Source organism: Chiroxiphia lanceolata, chromosome 6, assembly GCF_009829145.1.
Source record: "Chiroxiphia lanceolata isolate bChiLan1 chromosome 6, bChiLan1.pri, whole genome shotgun sequence".
In the NCBI taxonomy this organism is placed as follows: domain Eukaryota; kingdom Metazoa; phylum Chordata; class Aves; order Passeriformes; family Pipridae; genus Chiroxiphia; species Chiroxiphia lanceolata.
This window is the reverse complement of record NC_045642.1, coordinates 59,581,273-59,600,625: the sequence shown is the minus strand read 5'-3', so window position 1 is coordinate 59,600,625 and position 19,353 is coordinate 59,581,273. Positions and strand designations below refer to the sequence as shown.

General features: G+C 40.1%; 1 protein-coding gene across 3 annotated transcripts in view; it reads left to right on the top strand.

Moving 5' to 3' along the window:
• Positions 1–19,353, top strand: part of MNAT1 (MNAT1 component of CDK activating kinase) — a 119,835-nt gene that overhangs the window by 35,389 nt on the left and 65,093 nt on the right. For all 3 annotated transcript variants that reach the window (XM_032692514.1, XM_032692513.1, XM_032692515.1), the window contains exons 3-5: positions 1,272–1,345; positions 9,882–9,985; positions 14,076–14,216. In XM_032692514.1, coding sequence (XP_032548405.1) covers positions 1,272–1,345; positions 9,882–9,985; positions 14,076–14,216 — 319 coding nt within the window. The remainder of the gene's footprint in view (positions 1–1,271; positions 1,346–9,881; positions 9,986–14,075; positions 14,217–19,353) is intronic.

Here is a 19,353-nt window from a genome sequence, read left to right as displayed (position 1 = left end):
AGTTGAAGGCTGGTTCCCTTAAAAATCAAAATGGACAAAATAGAGTTCACATTGTTTTTTGACTTCACACAGCAATTGTTAGTGGAAATGGTTCCCTACAAGCCTGGTGTTACTAGCCTGTCATGCAGATTTGAAAGCTCTTGGAATTGAGATAAATGAGGTCTGAAATTGCATCTCCCTCCTTGTGGCCAAGAAACAGCATTTTATAAGGAAATAAGGGAGCCAACTGGTGTTTGATAGAAGAGGGTCTGGTGAAATGTAACAAACCCAGAGAGAGTTGTGTGTGCAAAAACGAAAGTACAGGTAAATTGTAAGCTTGGCAACCTTTTATTTGAGACTTAGTACAATACTAAATAAATCATGATGATGATGTGGAGAAACTGTGTTGCTGAATACCAAGATGCTGATGTGGAAAGCAATAATAATTTTGATGTTGGATTTTAAAGTCTGCTAAAGTTAACAGAAGTCAAACTGGAATGAAGTCAACTGAGTTGACTAAAGATGGAATGAAGTTTAGTTAGAAGAGAAAACATTGGAAAATGCTTGGCCCGCTTTGTTTTGCCAGATTAGTTTTTGGGAGGCAGGAAAAATGCCTCCAAATTGGAATTTTGCCTGAGTGCTTGGGATTAGATTTTTATACTCCTGGGTGTTGTGGTCCATGGAGCAGGCAGAATCTCAGCTTTGTATTTTCTTGGGAAGAAAGTCTGCACATCTTGACTTTCAGAGGCTGTCCATGTTCTAGCCAGCTGTCTCTTCGTCTTTTTACTTTTTCCAGCTATGAAGAGGTGAATATGAGTCCTGGAATGGTCTATTGATATGAAATGAGATAATTGCATAGCATTTTCGGTTTGCTGCTGACATGTGCTTTCTGTTGTTGGCACAAAGCCAAACTCCCTGTTCCGATACTTCTAGAAAAGAGTTTTTTTTCTCTTTTTTCCTGTGGGTGTTACTGTTGTCTCTGCCTTTGTTAAGAGGTTGACTGGGAATGACTCTGTCTTGGCCTCTGTGCTCGTGTTTACCTGTAACCCTGGAAAAGGAGTCGGCAAACAGTAGGCAAAGATAGCACTGATTTATTCCAGGCTGGCTCCTTTCCTTTGGAACAAGCACTTCTGTCTCCCATGAAAGACTCTGTATATTGGCCAGTTTGGGAGCTGCAAAGTACATAGTTGATAAAACTAGATCAATACTTAATCAGCTTGCAGCAAGAGCCTTGTTGAATGGAAATTGCATCTTTGTGTGTTGTATAAATACTTGTTTCTCTTCTCTCTCAGATACAATAAAAGAGAGGAAGACTTTCCCAGTTTAGATGAATATAATGATTTCCTGGAAGAAATAGAAGAAATTGGTAAGTCTTAATGCTTGCATTTTTGATGTGCCGTGCTCATGAGACCATAGGCTTTTGCATTCTGACTCAGCTGCTTATGAGAATGTCTAAGTCAAGTTTCTGTAATAAGATTTATCATAGTATCACATTTTTATCTAATTACTTTATTCTGCACACTTTTAATCGTATTTGCTGAACTATAGGACATCGTTGAGTAAAACTTTTTATCTACCAGAGAAAGAACACAATCCAAAGAGGAAGCAGTGCTTTATAGCTGGAAAAGAAAGGCTTGCAGGGTACTGTCAGTGCTACACTGGCAAAGATTAAACAAAGAGAGGAGAAATTGAAATTTTCATTATATGCTTCCATTAGCTTTATCTACCATGACAGAAGCCATATGGTGTCTTTCATCATTTCTGCTTCTGCAAGTACAGTAGTTGAAGCTGCTTTGAAGCTGATGACCTTACATACCACTGTGGTAGCATTTTATGTTGCTGTGCAGGAGGAGGAGGTTTAGGAACAGACGTTGACTTCTTTCTCTTTGGATTAGCTGAAGCAGAACTTTGCCCTTTGGGGAAGGGACAATGTTATCAACAGAGTTTATTTTCTTCTTAGTTAGGGTGACTTGTGATTTATGGTGGATTGATGGATTTTGCTTAGAAAAACAAGGATGTGTTCAAAGGAGTGACTCCTAAATGGTTTGTTTCTTGATTTTTATGAGCTTCTGAGGCTGTTCTTTTTTTTTGACCTGGAGGAAGAAGAGGTGACTTAGAGCATGCAGGAAGGGCAGTGAATGTGATTTGAAGGAAAACATGGAGATGCCACTCCCCTTCAGTTTCTCAAAGGAGCCCTTGCTCCTCTTTGCGCTGTGGTGTTTTGTCGAAATGTATCCAATACACTTACTGCTGTGAGTAATGTATCGTGTTTTTGTTGGCATCAGAAGGCTGAGGCTGGAGAGCCAAATCGTGTGGCTGGGAAACACCAGTCACACTCATACGGGTCCAAATATCTGGAGGAGATGATGTGGGTGTAGTTCTGTTTGTATATTTTTTTGAATGGTATGGGGGAAGGAGGGAATGAGCAGAAAGAATGGTTGCACCTTGGCCAGAGGATCCTGGAAGAATCTGTGTGCTTATGGAAGGGAAAAGAGCTTCTTATTTATGTAGCATTAAATGCAGTTGCCCCACTTACTGCTGTTGCAGTTTTCAGCATCTGCAACAAGGGATTTGAAGTCTTGCCTGAAATTGCCTGAATCTCATGAATTTGTGCAGGACGTTATGATTCTTCAGCTCTTGGGATTAGGTGGTTACATTTCAAATGGTTCCAAAGTCTGCACTGGGAACTTGGTTTAGAAGCAGCAGGAATCCAGCTGGTCTTGGTAACCTTGTGAAAAAGAGTGAGTTTGCCAATAAGTGTGTTGACCCCGCAAATGCATAATGAAGAAGCTTGATAGAGTCATTAGGAATTGGAGTTAGTTGCCTGAGAGGGACACCTAAAATACTAAAGGATGCCTGATTACCTCTTAGTTCCTTCATGTAGCAGCCAGGGTGATGAGAGGAAAAAAGGGGTGCAGTCAGAAGGCTCTTAGTTTTCACTGTCAAAGGGTTCATTTGTGATCTACTAACTCCAGACAGATCCCAGAGGACAGGTTTGGCTCAACAACACTACTTTAGGCAAGAGTTCAAGCCCTATTCTCTCTCCCTGGTGACAAAGCCCACTGCACACGTATTGCTCTCCCCAAGCCCTTCCCTACTGTGCTCCTGGGCAGATTTCTCCACCTAGAAGTTGTCTGGTGTGACACTGTGGCTTCTTCCAATGCATGTGGAGAATGGCATGACTGAATAATGTGTTAAGGGTGTATCTTTGACTCTGTATGGTCACTTCACATTATACTGCAGAGAGTAGTTATTTCATTTTTGTGCGCATGTGAATTCCCTGCTGGTTTGTGCACATGAAAAACTGGGCTGCAGGAAGGGAAGGAAAGGATTTGGTTGTGCAGGGCAGTTTTGCCTCGTGGAGCCAACGTGCAGCAGGTTGAGAGTAGCTGGTGGTGGTTGTTCAAGCTGCCAGGTTGGGAATATAGGGAGGCAGAGAACTGGATTTCCCCTTTTTCCCCCTGCCCCAAATTTTCAGTTTTTCTGCAGGAGGGTCAAAGTGTGGCTTTACCTTGTTTTCTCTTTGCTGGGAAGTTTCGTTTCTCGAGTTGTTGTGGGAGTTCAAATAAAGTAATTGCTTAGCAGAGGCAAGGTGTAAGCATCAATTGTAACCTTCATATGACCCTGGCACAATTCAGATAGTTTTTCCAAATACTTGCAGCAATTGCACTGTCTTATTCCATTGATGTGATACATGACCTCACTGGAAACACATTTTCCCCCCTTCATATCAACCGTGTTATACTTACAGACTTTTCCTATTTAAATAGAAAAGTTGGGTGGTACAGCAGAAGCGTGTGTGTGGGAAGGTCAAGCAAACATTGGGGTAGTCACCTTTTAAGATTTCTGTTATAAAAAACACATTTTTGAAGTGGTTTAGAATGTAGCCACTAAATAATGCTTTGGGCTAAAATGTGTTGTTACAAGGCTTTAAATAAAAACCACATTTTAAAGCAAGTTTTCGCCAGAAGAAAAATCAGTTGGACAATTTGAGAACACTGTAAACACAGTTTGTTGTCATTAACACTAGGAATAAAAATAAAGTGAAAGGGTTAAAACCTGCCTTTGGGAAAGGTGTGGACAACATCCATCTGAATGAGTCAGGTCTGTGCCCATATGATGAGAGCGACAAGGTTAAACCTTAGAGTGTTGCTACAAGTTGCAGTTTCTGGACATAATACAAACTTTGCTTGTTATTTCTATAAGGTTTTCTTCTTTCCCCAAAGGTTTTCTTCTTCCCCAGAGTATATCTGTGCCCAGTTTTTTTTAAACCCTGTGTGTAAGCTCTCCGAGCAGGACCCGCCTCCCAGCAAGTGCCTGGCACCTTTCTCCTGGTACCTGAGTGAGGCCCGCAGGCATTACCACAACACAATTGTTAGCAGTAATTATTGCTTTTTAAAAACATTCAGTAAGTTCAGCTTGGAAGGAGGCTGCTGTATTTGTGCCCTTCGGATTCCTGCATCTCCTTGCTCCTCCAAGACTTTGTGCAATACCACCTGCCTCGAGACTTGTCTTACTCAGAACATTTATCTCACAAGTGATCCTCGGATAGGAAGGGTTTTGGTATCTGTGATCACTTGTGGGTTGTGTTGTTGATTGTTTTGTGGTTTGTTTTGTTTCCTTCTGTGTGTGTGTGTTCTCGAGGATGGTGTTGCTGGTCCTGACAGAGGCAATTTCCCAACTGGAAACTGGGAGGCTTTATCAAAGAACCATTTCAGTCACTTCATCTGAACAAAGATTTCACACTGCTTCAGACAAAATGGTCTCTCTTAGACTGATGGGGCTGAGTGAATTCAATCATTTATGACTATGCTAAGGTAATTTTCTGGAAAATTATTGACCCAGTAAAAGACAGCTGAGGATGAACAGAAGTAATTATTAATACCTAACTAGACTTTTCTGGCATATCTGTGGGTTTTCTTTTGTTTCTGATAATTATTTTGTTATAATCACAGAAATGTTGGTTTGGAAGGGACCTGTTACAGTCCCACCTCACCCCTCTCCTACCCCTCTTAAAAGTACAGGGACCAGGCATCAAAAACACCAAGAGAAGGTGCCAAAGTAGCCTGGGACTCCTTGGGCAGACTGAGGGTGTAGCTGTGTGGTTTGGGCTCCCTCTGCCCAAAGCAGTTGCTCTTCTACCATTCCCAACCTCTCTCTGGGGTTTTATGAAGCTGATTATTAAGGAGTTTTTTGTAGTGGGATGGGAGGAATATTCTTTGTATCAAACTAATGCTAATAATGTTTAGTCTGAGACTAAAATGGAGATTTTGATGGGCTTAGAGTCCTGCAGTGGAGTCATATTCATTCATACTGCTATGTCTCTGGACAAATGATTGTGCCATATAATTAAAATTTTTCTCATTTTCTTTTTTTATAGCTAGGAAAATATTTTTCCATTTATTGTAGAATTCCATAATGAATGTTGTTGTTTTGAAAAGCAGTGAAAGTCTCTCTGTAGAGGCTGAATTTCAGAAGTTGGGAGTTTTACCTAAATAGAATGAAATGTTTCAGAAAAACACAATAGTCTTCCTGTTACACTTCAACAGATGTCTCAAGGCAAGTCATTTTATAAACCAACCAATGTGAGATGGATAAGTAGATAAATAATTGTTGCATACAAAACAGCTTCTGTTTCTTTTCCCTGAAGGGTTTCAGGCCTCTTATATCGGCTTATGCTATATTTCAACATGGACAAAAATAAGTCTGTCTTCTCTTTGAAACCTTTTCAAACCAGCCATCTGCTTTGCCACTCATATTCAGATCTACACCAATATTTTTTCAGGGTAGGTGTGGCTTACAAGTTAGGGATTTTTAACCCTTTCTGGTTCTTCTAGTTTTATAGTTGTTTGTTTTTGGTGTTTGTTTTTGTTGTTGTTGTTGTTGTTGTTGTCCTTTTGAAAAAGGGAAGAATTGTATTTAAAATAAATTTCTGGCAAAACAAAACAGACCAAATAAAAAAGTGCTGCTTAGTCCTAGCTATGTAAAAGATAAGATGTCAAGTATTAGCAACTGTGTTCTTTGGTTTGATATTTGTTGGGTTTTAAATGCCAAGGAACTTGTGGAGGGAAGAAGTTTCAAGAGAGAGAAAGAAAGAAAGAAAGAAATAATCTCTTAATTATTTTTTTGTAGCCTAGTGCCCCTTGCAAAATAGACTTGTCAGCTGTAATTGCAAGGGTACAATGGCAAGAACTTGTATTCTGTTAATATTGATGAAAAGACATTTGAAGCTCATGAAAAATTTATTAGAAAATATGTTGAAAGATGTTTTGGTGGCTGGTTGGCCTCTGGTAACCATGCAGTGTCAAAGGGCAGAGTTTGCTTTGCTGCTGAGTACTTATTGTAGGAGGGAAGATGCTTTTGTCATGTATTAAGGGCAGCTGTTGACACTGATGTTGATGCAGAGACATCCAGGTTACACTGCCACCCTTTCCACTGTTCCACTTTTTTTTTTTTACACTTTTTTACACTTTTTGAAAAACTGGTTTTTTACACTCTTTTTTACAACTGTTTCAACAAAATGTACCTCTTCAGTATTTTCACTCTTGAAATGTGGGCAAGCTAGTGTTGAGCAGCAGATGCTTAGGACCAAGATAATGTTCTTCATCAACCACTGTACATCAATGTTCACTGGGACAGATCTTCTCTGGCCTTTGAGGATGCTGGAAGTTTGAATCTTTCTGATTGCTGATGTCCTACAATATCCTTGAGTGACAGAGCAGAATCAGATGGACAGAGCAGGTCGGGTATGAGCAGATCTGACTGTTGGGAGGGTTGTATCTCTGGTTTGGTTCCAGCCACAGCAGAAAAACAGAAGGGGAAATAAAGTCTTTCATCTTGCTGTGAGCAGAGCAATGGGCTTTTAAGGTGGCTGTGCAGGTGGCTGCTGAAGATTTCTCAAACACTGATGAAGAAATAGATTCCTTACATGGAAATGTTGCTTCCTATCAGGTACCAAAATACTCAATAAATACTGGAAAATGCACTCACTTTTGTAAGTAGTTCCTAATAAAGGCAGGCATTTGCACATGTTTAAAACTTGCCTGCTCTCCTTGTATGAGTTTTAAGTCTTAAGCTTTTGGTTTTACAGACCAAATTGTGACTGGTTGAACCTATTTAAGATAACTGAGAAAGGGGGAAAAAACCAAAGCCTGAATGTTTCAAGCAGCAATAGTTGCAAAACAGGGATCATCAACTTATTGCTGGATTTATTTTTAGAGAAATACTCAAGATGTTCAGGAGCCTAAAGGCAGTTTGGCATCTCATCTTGCTCCTCCTCTTGCACCTGAAGGTGGCATCTGGGCATCCTGCTAGCACAGCATGTCTCATATGCTATTTCTTTCTTGTGTCGTCATTGAAGAGTTTAGAGAGCTGGTGTGTGGATTTAAGTTGTAGGAAGTGCTGACATTCCCGTGCAGCTGCTGCCATTGCTGAGCCCTGGGCTGATTGTATGCCAGCCTTTTCACATGACAATTCTTCTCTGCCCTAATACTCAAATATTAAAAGTGCTTGTCAGTTGAGAACTGTAGGCTGGAAATTTGGAGGCCAAATCTCCATTAAAATACAAAAAATCTAGACTGAAGTAATGTGTTTTACTAAGGAGAGGTTGCTACAACCCGAAAGTGTATGTTTGTCATGATATGAAATGGGAAAATGTTATGCCTTTTGGAGATAAAAAAAACCCCTCAAACATTTGGAATGGGTAAGTTGCTTCCAAAAGCCAAGGAGCTGGACTTTAAATGGCTTGTTTGGGTTATGGCAGTGCCCAGAGGTTCCACTTGAGATGAGATCAAGACCACAGGGATAAGTGCTGCATTTAGCTATAGTATGGAGATACAGCAGGTGATATATAGGAGAAAGGAAGCTTTATTCTCCTTTTCCTGGTTCTTGCCAGTGGGAGACCTTTAGCATAGAGGCTCAGTGATCTGGAACAGTAGCAAAGTTCAAAAATTGAACTCAGGTGTTGATTCCGAAATTCTTGAACCACCAACTCAGCCTCCATCTCAGATCTTCCTTCTGAAGTGAAGATGCTGGGGTGGGGTTGAGGGAGTTTAGCTGATTTATGAACCAGGCTGAATTGAAATGTCAGTCCTCTTGATACTGCTTATTATTTGGAAAAGAGGGGGGAAATAGATACAGCATTTTAGGGATTTTTTTTGTTTAAGGTTAGGAATTCCTTCAGCTGTATCTTGCTGAGCCCTTTTTGTTGCTGTTAGGGCAAACGAAATACTTTTGATAACTGTAAAATGATGTGGTGCTCCAGTACTTCTGGAAAGGAAGTATTCCTATTCCCATCTGTACACTTTTATTACTTCCCCTTTGTTTCTGTTAACACTGCAAAGCATCCAGGGGTGTTGTGGAGTCAGAGCAGGGGAAAGAATGAAGGCTGTGCCTGGGAGGAGGCACCTAGGAGCAGGAGTACCCCTTTTGGCTGTACAACTGGGTTTGTAGAACTGAGCTGTATCCTACAACTGTAGCATTTCCTTGCTTTTTCCCCTGTCCCCATTTATTCCCTGACTTTGAATTCTTGACGTTTCCTTTGCTGCTCTCAACTGGTTTGCCAGTCAAGGCTGTTCATGGTTTGGTTTGCCTAGAACCCTCCTAATGCACATTTCTACCGTGTTAGCTGTGGAGAGGATGAAAGAAGGGATATAATCTTTCCCAAACTGAGATGTGAGCTATCCTGATGAGTAACAAGAGACTTCATGCTGCTTCCTTCTGTTCCTCTCTAGCAACCTTACTGGTACAAATGACTTGGCAGTGGTGCAAGTGCCCAGGGATCTTTTGGCCCTGGTTACCTGAAAGCCTAGGAAGAGAGACCTGGACTCAAATCTTCCAAGTCCTGTGCTGGTGTGTTCACAAGAACCTCCTTCCCTTCCTCAGGATCTGACTGAGCGCAGTCACTACGTGGTTGTTTGCTTGTGAAGGATTTATCAACAGCAGTGCAAATTTCTTCACTGCTCTTGACAAAACTCTTGGAGGCTTTGAGTGCTGTGTGTTGTGAGTGTTCAGTAGCTCTAAGGCCATGGGCATGAGCCCAGCATCCACTCTGGATGGTGATCACCGAGCAACTTCCCAGTGATAGCAGCTCTCAGTTGGAATTCACTTGACCCTCAACTGAACCAGTGACCTAGAGGTGAAAGGCTCAGGAATTGTATCAAATTACTAATTATCCAAACCATCTGCATCTTTCAAGCTGTTGATTATAGACACTGTTCAATTTCTTGAGATATCTTCTGTGCCATGTGTAGATAATTGGGAATGTTGTGCTAAACTGTGGAACTTGCTGGCCAACCCCCCTTGCTCATGATGACATGAGGTATACTCTGTCACCATTGGGAGACATCAAAAGAATGTCAGTTAACCTATTAATCTGGAAGCATCTGTAGATTCCTCCCAATAAAGATAATTGCACATTGGTGCCTTTTAAGTTATCAAGCAATGTGAATTTTTTGTGTATACCTGAAAATTCAAACAATCTGTGACTAGTCTTTGTGCATTAGATAATTTTATGAAATAGAATGACTTATTTCTAACTTTGTCTTAATATGTATGTGTTTGGTGTAATTTAATTTTACAGGAATCACTGTGTTCTTAGCTGTAACTGCTACTTGGAAAGGTCAATGTTTTATGAATAACATGATCAGTATCACAAAAGAGGATGCAAGACTCAGATTTTATTCTCCTACAAATGTGTAAACCTAAAGGAACTCTGCTGGCTTCTCTTGAAGTTTGCAATGACTTAGCAGATTGTGTCTGTCTTTACTGAGCACGTTTAAGTAGATTCTGTTACTGCAATGTTTATATCTGGTGCTAGAAGGGATAGAGAACATAAGAGTAGTATTTCTTTGCCATAGTCATGCACGCTGACCTAAATACTTTTACTTTCTGTCTTTATGTAGTGTTTAACTTGACCAACAATGTGGACTTGGAGAACACCAAAAAGAAAATGGAACTGTACCAAAAGGATAACAAAGAAGTCATTCAGAAGAATAAGTTAAAACTGGTTAGTTAACTTTTCTCCTCTGCAATTTTTATTCATTAGTTGAAGAATTAAAGGATTTGTGAAGTACTTTCTGTGGTGCCTTAAAAACAAAGCTAAAGGCACTATGCAGATTTCTCTTTCTGTTTCAGTATTTAGTTTGATAGCTGAAATGTAGTTATGGGAAGAGCTTGAAAGGAGGGACAGGCAGTAAAGCCTGTGTCTAATACATCACCACTGCATGTGTGCTGGCAGTGTCGTTGGACAATATCCAGGAGAGATGAAGTTCATTCCTATACCAGGACAATCGTTCCTTTCTCATCCGAAGGAAAAAAGGAATCCAGATGCAGACATTAGGAAGCTCCCAGGAGAGAGTTGTAAAATTGAGGGAAAGCGCAGGTCTGGTTTATGCAAAATTCAGAATGAAAGATGTTGAAACAAACATTAGAACTCTTGTTCAAGAGCTGATAACAGTAACGTCAGGAATATTGTATATATGATCTGTATGCAAAACACATGGTTTGTTGAAGATTCATTCATTAAAATACGGCTCAGATATCTTTTGGCTCTTTAAAATAAACTTGCAAGCATTTATTCCTGTAAGACAAGTTTAATCTGCTAAATATTTTTTCAGTATAAAAATACACACTGTTATCGGTTCTTGAAGCAAAATGTCTGCCCAGAGTGTGACATAACAAGGTTTTGTGTTTGTATTGCAGTTGCACTAAGGACTTGCTTTCAAATCAGTAGGGGTGAAATCCTCGCTCCCCTGAAGTCTGTGGCAAAACTCTGAGTGATTTCTTTAGCTCTAGGATTTCACAGGAGGAGATTGGAATCTGAAAAATGTTTGTTTGAACCTCTTCCTTTTAAAGGCAGGGAAATTTCCCTAGGGGTCCATCTCTGATCTGTTATCCTGTCTCTGACACTGTGCAATATCCTATGCTTCAGAGCCTGAAGAGACCTGCCAAAGCTTTGGCTTCACATCTTCTTTTACAATGTAGCTGCAACCTCGAGGGTCACTCTGTTAGCAGTGTGCTTTGCCTGCAGCCCACCTTCCCCTCGTGGAGGTGACTCTCAGACAGCCCGTGCAGGAGCTGTGTGACCCTGTCAGGCAACACCATAACACCCTGTGCCCACCAAGGCCCCCAGGGCCTCCTGTGTTCTGTACTGTACAGTCCTGCTGTGCTGGAGGCTGGCTGGTGGCAGCTGGGCAAGCCTGTGTGAATCCAGACTCACTGGAGATCTGGAGACGTTTCTCTTTTATTTCTTTTTCATCATTTGAAACATTCAACATTTCTTTTTCGACAATCAAAACATAATAATAGACTTGACACAGCGGCTATTACAAAAACTGCACGATATTGCCCATAAATTTAACCCTCTCCTAAAAACTGAAGGGTTGCTTTCCCTCTCTAACTCTTCTTGGCAGGTTTTGGAATGTCTTAGCTCCATACGTGGTAAAAAGTGTCCAAACATTTTTTTTCCTAAACCTCTTCCAGCCAGTCATTGTCCCTTCATTCTTGGACTGATGTAAATTTTTCTGTCCATTGTAACAGCTTGCTTCTGAGGAATATAGATATTTTCTGTCCCTCGTGGTGTTTTTGTTAGCCTTTGCCTGTTCCAGTTTGAATTTGTGTTTGGGAAGCAGAAGGGACCAGAGTTGAATGCAGTATTGCAGCTGAGATCTTAATGCCTCTTGTAAAGAAACGCCTGTTTTCCACCTCTGTTGGAAATACATTGACATGATCCTAAAACTATGCTCTTGTAGCACTGTCATGTGGAAGGTTCACAGTCAGTAGTTGTCAGTGCATCTTCTTTGGTTTCTAACTCGCAAATTAATGTCCCCAAATCCGTGGCCTTCTAAGTTATTTTGATCTCACTTTTGCTACTTTTGTCTTTGTGAGCTTGTCATTCTTGCAAACCAAAATATTAAGTTACTGAATAAGTCACCTCAGGATTTGAATAACTGTTTGTTCTCCTGTCAGTACAAGCCATATTTGTCATCTTTGTAGCCAGTTCCTAATGACTTTGCTACTTTTGTACTAACCCATCTATTATATGTGTAAGTTTGATGCAGGACCATGCAAGGAAAAACTTTAGGTAGCCAGGTTAGGAAAAGAAAAATGTGAAAAACTATATAAGTTCTTGTCATTATAAATTGATTTTTATATATAGATATTTATGTGCACTAGTTATTTTTAAAAAGCCTTACACTTGGAATGAACTACAGCTTTCCCAAACATGCCTTCTTCCTTAAATACCTGCAGTTCTCCAGTCATGGGGTAACCTTTTCCTTCCTACTTTGTCACTAGATATTTAATTTCATTTACTGCTTTGTGCAGTCTTGAAATAGTTTTGTCTAAGTTCTGTGATGTGAATGTGCATGTTTTCTTGATTGTCCTTTCCTGAATGTGATGAAACATTATTACACTTTTTATTTACTTCTTCCACTTGTCTTCTTGAGTTTACTCCAGGCTTCACTGTCATCTTTTTCTTCAGATATCAGGACTGTGTTTAGATTATCTTTAGGCTGGATACAACCCTTGCTGCCTATTGAACTCCTCTCTCTTCTGTTTTACTGTTCTGCTTGGTCTTCCTTTCAGAAAGAATTTGATCTGACATGTGATAATTCTTCCATTTTCCTGTAGTGTGGTCTGGTTTAGATTTGTATATCAGTTTACTTATTTCTGACTATAATTTTTCTGGGCTGATTCTTCGGTCTGGGTCTGTCACCACTTCCCTACAAGTTTTCTTCTGTTCCAGTGCAAATTCCAGGCAGTCTTCAGACATAAACGTGGAATAGCCTTGGAATGTCTTAAAGACATCCCTGAGCTCTTCAGTTCTGTCGACTGAATAAACTAAATCCCTTAATTCTCAGAAACAACCTCAGTTTGCAACGTGGGGATTTTCTTGCTTTGGTTTTTTCCTTTCATTCAATGCAAAGAGAAGCCAGTTCCAGATGGTCACTGGTTGGTGACCAGCGTTTTACCAGTGTCACTGCTCACAATGGAATGGAAGCAACTCCTGTTGGCTCGGTGACAGGTGACGAGATCTGTCAGCTCTTGCATCCAGGAGATACTGGGCCTTGCTGGGACCCATTGGCTTGATCTGTCGTGGCCAGTATCAGATTGCTGTGCTTTATGAGAGAACTTTATGATTGGAACAAACTTTACTGAGCTCTTGGCTGCAATGATCTTTTCCTGAAACTGCGTCCATCGATAAATCGTCCATTTAAGTTTTATAAAATTTTAATTATCTCGGTGTTTTTACTGCATCTCCCTTCGCTTTAGTCTTTTTGGTGGGGAAGTTTTGGAAAGTGTTTCCTGTATGTTTTTACCTTCTTGCAACAAAACTGATGTTCTTTTGATTCCCTCTTCCTTATAAAATCCTTTTTGTTTTCCCCTGTCACTGAGCCCTCTTCTGGTTTTTAATTTCACTGTGATTTTCAAATGCAGATAACTTAATAGTTTACAGGTTAAAAGAAGACTTGTCAAGAAACAGACTGTAACAAAAACTAGTAATTTTTTACTAATAATCTTTCGTTTCGTCTCATGTCACATGGCTGCAATCCAGGTTATAGGAAAAATTCCTAATTTTCTGTGACTTTTTTTACAGTTCATGCTTAAATGTTTTAACTTACAGGCTTCTCTATTAATATTCACCTATTTGTAATTTCTTATTTTTCTTCTGCACCACTGATAAGCACAGAATGTGCTTTGCACAGAAGATGCAGCTGATGGAGGGGACGATCAGGAACAGTATTTTGGGATTATGTTTTTGGTCACCCTACTTATATCACTTGGGTTGTCAGATGTGTGGGAATAAAGAAGGGTTCCTTTTAGGGTGAAGATATAAGGAAATGCCGTTGTCATTTTCTAACTTTTAAAAGAGTTGGATCCAAACTGCAGAGAGCAGCAAGTTAAAAATCTAACTCCACACTGGACAATAAGAGGAGGTAGAATAATCAACCATAATCATCTTAAAATTCTACCTAAAAATTTTACTTTAAAAGATAAAATTTGGCTGCCTTCCTCTTGCGTGGCCTGCCCTGGGTCCTTTGGCAGACAGTGGAGCTCTGGGCTTGCTGTGAGCCCATTTCTGATTTCCCTTTCAGACACGGGAGCAGGAAGAGCTGGAGGAGGCTCTGGAGGTAGAGCGACAGGAAAGCGAACAAAGGAGACTGTTCATACAGAAGGAAGAACAGCTACAGCAGATGATAAAAAGGAAGAATAAACAGGCACTCCTGGATGATCTGGTGAGTAACAAAACCAGGGTAGCAGTACACTGACATTTATCTCTATCACGTGTTAATTCCCCACCATTGACCAACTACCCCTATTTCCCTGTCTTGCACATTTTGTGTTATTCATTTCAATGTTGCAAACAACTCTGGTTTTGTTAAGCTAAGGGCTGGATGAACAGTGCATCTGGGATTTGTAAGCTCAGTTGGACTCTCCCACTGTTGACTTGTTAAGCAGTTCTGAATACTGGTTGATAGTCTGGTGTGTTGAAGCAAAATGGTCATTAGGAGCTACTTTATGAGCTCAGCCACCTCTGCAATGGAGATGGAGAGCAGGGGGCAGTAACCTCAGGAGTTATTTGAGCATTGGTCAGCCCTTTATGGGTCAGGGCACCTAAATGATAAGTGGTCTCTTCTTATTCAAAAACTACTAAAAGGAAAAGATTCTTGCCTTGAGTGTGTCCTGTTCTCTTACTCCAGCTTCTCATGTATGAGTTGCTCCTTTTGAAGTGAACGAAGCTTGAGTTCATTTGAGGGGTGTACAGACAAATGGAGAAGAACTCAAGCTACTCCTGGAAACTCTGTTAATACTCTGTAATACTAAACTCTGTTAATACTACTGATTCTGCATCTGAAATGCAATGAAGTGTGGCCATAGAGAAGCTCAATAAATGTGTTATTTAAGCAGTATTTTCAATATAAGTATGTGTGCACAGACGTGCACACACAGAGAATCATGTCCTCTAACACCTGTGAGGACAGTCTCTGTGCAGTAACACATTTCCTTGAAGGAATGCAGAAAAAAGAAGTATGTATCCATACACACAGGTGTTCATCTATTCAGTGTTGTTTAAAGCTGTTTGGTATGTTTAAATCAGATAAATCAGAATTTCTGTCTTGTTTCAGTGCATCTCACACTAATAAAGTGTTAATTCCTGCTTTGTAATCTCAGTTTATACTGAAGATACAGATGCTTTTCTACTTTTCCTGAAAAAGCAGAGTTCCTCTCTGAGCCAGTGCAGAAGGCACTGACATGAGGAGAGAGGATAGAAGTGTAATTTAGAAGTTTTAGGGCCTCTTGAAGAGTTGCCTTTTTCCAAGCCAGGGGTTCTGGCAACCTGTCATTGGTTTTCCTGAAAGGAGCTGGTGTTTCATTTTTGGTAGACAAAACCAGAGATGAGCAGAAAGGTTCTTTGAAAATTCCCAAAGTCTGTAACTTTGCATCCAGCAATCTATTTTCACTTCAAAGGTAAATGGACTTACAGTTCACACAATTAGGAATAGTGGATCAATTAATAAAAACTCCACTATGAATTTGAATTTAATTTCTCAGAATATGGTTCTGAACTGGTTTCTGACTTACTTAAATCCTGTTCTAAAACACACTCTTAACTGACAGTGATGTGTGTTTGGTTGTTTTATTATTATTTTTTTTAACACAGTAGTAGGTTTTACTGGAAACCTTCACCAGATGGCTTTCAGAAAGAATGGTTATAAATAATCCTTAAAACATGACTAAAATAGGTAGTTTTAACTGTGATTGCATATGTATTGCTATTAAAACATATCTTAATATTCTAAAAACAACATAAAGGTGATTTTTAAAGGCTGAGAAAGGAAACTGAGCAGTTTCAAGTTGTATGTCTGTTTCTGAAGGGGCACTGTCAACTTAAATTTGAGCCAAAACTTGTTTTGTAATACTAAAGCTTTATAAAACCAACACTGAAGTGTTTGTGTAATGACTTATAAAGTCTCTGGAAAACCAGCAGTTGTTAAACAAATAAACATTTCCTATGGTCTCTGAAGTCCCTCTAATGCTGTGCTGCAAATCTGAAAATGAAGCTGATCGTAAGTAAAACTTAATTAAGAAATGCAGCAAAAGCCAAACATAAACATTAATAGTGTAAAGAATCAGGTGTAAAAAAATGATCTTGTATCTAAGGTCGGTGGTTCTTTGCTAAACCAACAAAGATTAATTTCTGGCTACAGAGATACCAGTGGCAAAAGCACTGACTCAACAGGATTGTGAGTGCAGAGGAAGGTGAGAAGTTGACATTTCACCCATTGGTTTTGAATCTTCTCTTTTGGATGGATCACCTGGTGTGGGCAACCTACAGCCCAGATCTCCTAGGTCTTGGTAATTTTTTTCCAGGATTGTCCTTGCCACTGGACAGCAAGAGAAAATTTAAGACAAATTTTTTGTGTGTGGTGCAGGTTGAGATACTGGGTCTTTCCTCTTCCTCCTTTGGTGCTGAAATCCTAAGAAGCTGTGAATCTCATAGAATCATAGAAATGCTTGTATTGGAAGGGTTCTTAAAGACCACCTTGTTCCAACCCTCCTTGCCATGGGCAGGGAACATTCCACTATCCCAGATTGCTCAGAGCTCCATCCACCCTGGCCTTGAACAATTCCAGGGATGGGGCATCCACAGCTTCTGTGGGCAACCTGTGCCAGTGTTTTACCACCCTCACAGTAAAGAATTTCTTTCTAATATCTAATCTAAACCTACTTTCTCTCAGTTTAAAGCCATTTCCCCTGTCTTGTCACTCCAGGCCCTTGTAAATAGTCTTCATCTTTCTTGTAGGCTCCCTTCAGGTACTGTAAGGCTGCAATTAGGTCACCACAAAGCCTTCTCTTTTCCAGGCTGAACTATCCCCATTCTCTCAGCCTTTTCTCGTAGGAGAGGTGCTCCTTCCCTCTAATCATCTTGGTGGTCCAAGTCATTATATGTGTTATTTGTGGTGGTTTTGTAGGGAGTAAAGGTCTCAGTTGTTTGCAAAAGTGCTTGAGAATGCTGTGCCATTTTCAAAGAGCCTGTAATTTAGGTAGTCCAGAGGCAGGGAAAAAGGCACAGAAATGTTTGGTATTTAAAGTGTTGTGCAGCAGGCTCTGGTTTTTGACCAGCCTGGGGAGTGCAGCAGCTCTTACAGAAAGGACTGGACCTGGGGCCAAGGCTCCATGAACCCATCCTTGGCTGGGAACAGGGAGGGGAAAGCTGGTGTCACTTGGTGGAGAGGTGACCAAGGCATTGTGGAGGCTCAAGTTTTGCAGGCCACTGGAAGAGCAGTTTGGTCCTGTACTTGTTTTGCACTCCAGTACTAAATTAGATGCTATAGTATCTTCACTTTAAGTGACGTCTTTTACAATAAGACCTCTCACTTTAAAAGCACAGCACCTTGTCGTAATTTAGACTTGTAGTCTCAAATGCATTTTATATGTTATTGGAAGATTGAAGGCATTTTCTTTATTTGCTGCATAAACTCTCTCACATATATACAGAGGATTCTCGATCTGCTCTTAGATGTCTTGTGTGTTGTGGGACTTGCACTCTCGTCTTCAAGTGGACACTTCCCAGCCACGAGCAAAATGAGATTGCAGCACGTGGCAGAGAGGCAGGTTTTCCCTGAGCTGTGGCATAGCTTGGAGCCAAGCAAACAGCAAGGTGCCTTAAAGACACCATATCCACACTTTTACCAGAACCTTGTGGGCTTTGAGACCGATCTTTCAGCCATTGTTGCCTACAAACAGCTTTGTTCATACTGTTGCACAGTTTGTTTTCCCATACAGAAAATTGCGGCTGTGGGTAAACGCTCACAGCATTGGAACTTTCACGTGTGTTAATAGTTAACAGAAGGGCTCTGTGTGCACTCAGAAGGACAAACAATCAGGATGTGGTGCCTTGCTGGCACGGTGTGGGTTTCCCACAGTTGTGTAATCTGGTTACTGGGCATTGTGAGAACTCTTGAGAAGTTGGTGCGAAATTGGCTTCCTTGAGTTATTTTGTTAGAAATGCAGTGAGTGTTTGAGGAATATGAGAGGACAAAATGAACCAGAGATCTCTTCCCACTTTTCCCTTCTCCCCCAACATGTTAGATCTGATGATTACAGGAATTCTGCATCCTTAACCTCTGGCAGCTGGCAGCATATGCTGCTGTGTGGTGTTTAGAGATGTACAACTCTTGGAAGAAGCAGACTGTAAACTGTTGCATTTGTGGTCCAAGTTTTCTTCAAGTTCTGTAGAAATTAGATGTCTCTTACTGTCACTTACTACAGTTTAGGTTTTTAGCATCTTCCCTCTCCTCCTCCCAGTTAATCACAGAAATGTGAGTAGGATTATGTGTGTTAGTTGTTCTGTTTGTAATTCTGGAGCAGATTTTGCCATGTGAGGTTTTTCTACTTTTAACTTGCAATCTGCTTGTTAGATAAAGGGAGTGTAACAAAAAATAGAGAGGAAAAAGGACTGGTAAGTGATGTGAAAAGTCAGTGTATAATGTGACTGTTCTTCGTGATCACTTCAGAAGATTTTTCTTGGATACCATGAAAACAGCAAAACATGTCATGGCATTAAAAACATCCAACTTCTTGCCTTGAACTAAGTAAAAAAATCACAGTCCAGTTAATGAAGTTTTGTGAGTAACAAATATGGTTTCATAGTTCGGTGTTTACTTCGTTTTTGAAACAAGTGTATGTGATGTTTGAGGGCCTTAGGAATAAAATACTGCACTAGAGCAGTTCAGGAAGAATCCATCTGAACTTCTTCCCTGCTCTCAACTTTATGGCAGTTCTAGCCAGGAATTCTCAAGGATTTCTCTGTGGATAGTTGCATTAGCCTCTTAGAAAATTACTTAGCCAATAATTTCCTGACCCTCTCAGGAATGCAGTTACATATATGTATGTTAATAATCATTTCGTCCTGAGAGTTTAAGTAGTTCATTTGCTTAATTATTCATTTTACTACTTTATATATATATTTTTTAAAAAAAAAATTGGCTGACTTCCCTAAAAATAAGTTGCTGAAGGAGAAAATAAATATGCTGTTGGTTGCACTTACAATAGTGCCATTGTGCAGAGCAGAGCAAGGATCATTTCCAAACGGCCTCAGGTGAAATCTAATGGGAAACAATTTCAAACTGGTCTGAGTTCATTGGTAGAAAGAATGTGTCTTAGATAAACATCTGATCCAAGTTATACTACTTGGTATTATTCCTTCTCTGATTAAGTTCTAATTTTTTTTTTTTATTTTAATAAATATAGTTGCATTGACCACTTGGAATAAGGAGCCTGTTATATTGTCTTTAATGTGGATTCTATAAAAATGGTTGTTTGCAGGTTGCTCTGATTTATGGGGTTGCTGCAGCTTTTTCTTATTAC